General features: G+C 41.8%; 1 protein-coding gene across 1 annotated transcript in view; it reads right to left on the bottom strand.

Annotated features, from left to right (window-relative positions):
* SAE1 (SUMO1 activating enzyme subunit 1) overlaps positions 1-1997 on the bottom strand; it is a 27917-nt gene that overhangs the window by 4591 nt on the left and 21329 nt on the right. Inside the window, exon 3 of the mRNA XM_012811160.2 lies at positions 977-1150. Coding sequence (XP_012666614.1) covers positions 977-1150 — 174 coding nt within the window. The remainder of the gene's footprint in view (positions 1-976; positions 1151-1997) is intronic.

Raw genomic sequence — 1997 nt, 5'->3', positions numbered from 1 at the left:
AACAGCTTGAAGCTGTCTCAAAAAACAGGCAGCACCTGTGGCTCAGTGGGTAGGGTGCCAGCCCCATATACCGAGGGTGGTGGGTTCAAACCTGGCCTCAGCCAAACTGCAGCAAAAAAATAGCCAGCCATTGTAGGAGGTGCCTGTAGTCCCAGCTACTTGGGAGGCTGAGGTGAGAGAATCACCTAAGCCCAAGTTGGAGGTTGCTGTGAGCTGTGTGATGCCACAACACTGTGCCAAGGGCAATAAAGTGAGGCTCTGTCTCTACCAAAAAAAAAAAAAAAAAAAACAAGTAGTTCATCTGTGACTCTTTCAGTTATCCAAGATTTGTTAAGCTTTTTCAGGGAACAGGGAACTACACCTGAAAGGTCACAGACCCTGACATTGACCTGAACTTATCCTTTCACCTCTGCATAGATTTGGTGATAAAACCAAATGAGGTAGGATATGCCCCATTTGGCTTATTGATGCTGTCTAGTTGTCCGCGGCAACTTGATCAACGTGACTGTATAAAACAGACAGACAGACGTAGACAGACCAAGATCAGGTGTACTCTTTCTTAAGACAAAACACAAGCTGTAGTTTGGTATTTCTAACAAAAAAAAAAGCCTCTGCCACAGAAATTAAACTTGTTAAGTTTTCAGAAGAAAACATTTTCAATAACATGGATAAAGCTATGCAAAGATTCTGGAAGGAAGACAAAACACCAAAGATGAAACCTGGCCTAGGAGAACATATGCCCAGAGAAGAAGCTAGCAGACAGCAAGTCACTAGCAGGTAGAGCAGATCCAACAGACTGGACTTCTCTAGCAACATACTCCTGAAATATACTAAATCTGAAATACAGAACAGCTTATAAATTTACTTTGAAAAAAGATTAAAATGCTCTAATACCACTAGTATACATAAAACTAGTGCCTTAATTTGAGATTTGAATGTTCTAATATCACAGAAAATTTTATACTAAGAAACTTACAGCATCAAACTCCGTAAAAAATGACTCAGGTTTCTTTTCTATATCCTCAGTGTCCACCTTCACATCCACCATGGGGTTGAGATTCTGGGCTCTCTCTAAAGAGGCTTCAGCTCTATTTCGGCCAACACACCCAGTACGAATCAGGAACTGAGCTCCAGGATCTTCTGGCAATACCTAGGAATAAAATTTTTTTCATTCTTGAATATTTTGGGAAAGTAAACCTCCAAAACAGCCTCTAAATTGTTAAGGATAGCTGAAATAACTACCATCTTATTTTATTACTATCCCTCCTCCTCTGCAATGTGCCTAATTTAGGCTTCCTTCAGAGACTTTAAAACATGACATTTGGGAGGCGCCTGTGGCTCAAAAGGGTAGGGCGCGGCTCTATATGCCTGAGGTGGCAGGTTCAAACCCAGCCCTGGCCAAAAAAAATACATGACATTTACTGTAACTTCTTTTACTGGTCTCTAACTGTTAAACAGCACCCCCTTGTGTTTATGGAAAATAATTCATTCTAAACAGAAAAGTCCAGACTTTCCTCTTCCACTTAAATTTGTAACAGCTAACAAATGACTGTTTATCAGTGGTAGGAATTGACTAAATACCTACTATTTGCCCATCCCTAAGCACACCAGCATTACCAATCCAGTGCAAAAATCCGAACAATTAAGGATGCTTAAAATGAATGTATTTAAAAAATTCTTTTTAGGCTTGGTGCCCATAGCTCAGTGAGTAGAGCACCAGCCACATACAAGAAGGCTGGTGGGTTTGAGCCTGGCCCAGACCTGCAAAAAAACAATGACAAATGCAACCAAAAATAAACAGCCAGTGTTATGGCGGGCGCCTGTAGTCCCAGCTACTTGGGAGTTTGAGGCAAGAAACTCACTTGATCAGAAGAATTTAAGGTTGCTGTGAGCTCTGACACCAGGGCACCCTACCAAGGGGCACGTAGCGAGACTGTCTTAAAAAATTATAATAACAGGCTCAGCGCCCGTGGCTCAAGTGGCTAAGGTGCCAGCCA

Source organism: Otolemur garnettii, unplaced genomic scaffold (genome assembly GCF_000181295.1).
Source record: "Otolemur garnettii isolate 467f Iridium unplaced genomic scaffold, OtoGar3 scaffold00152, whole genome shotgun sequence".
NCBI classification, from domain to species: domain Eukaryota; kingdom Metazoa; phylum Chordata; class Mammalia; order Primates; family Galagidae; genus Otolemur; species Otolemur garnettii.
Note: the sequence above shows the minus strand (reverse complement) of the source record. Positions and strands in the feature narration are given on the sequence as shown.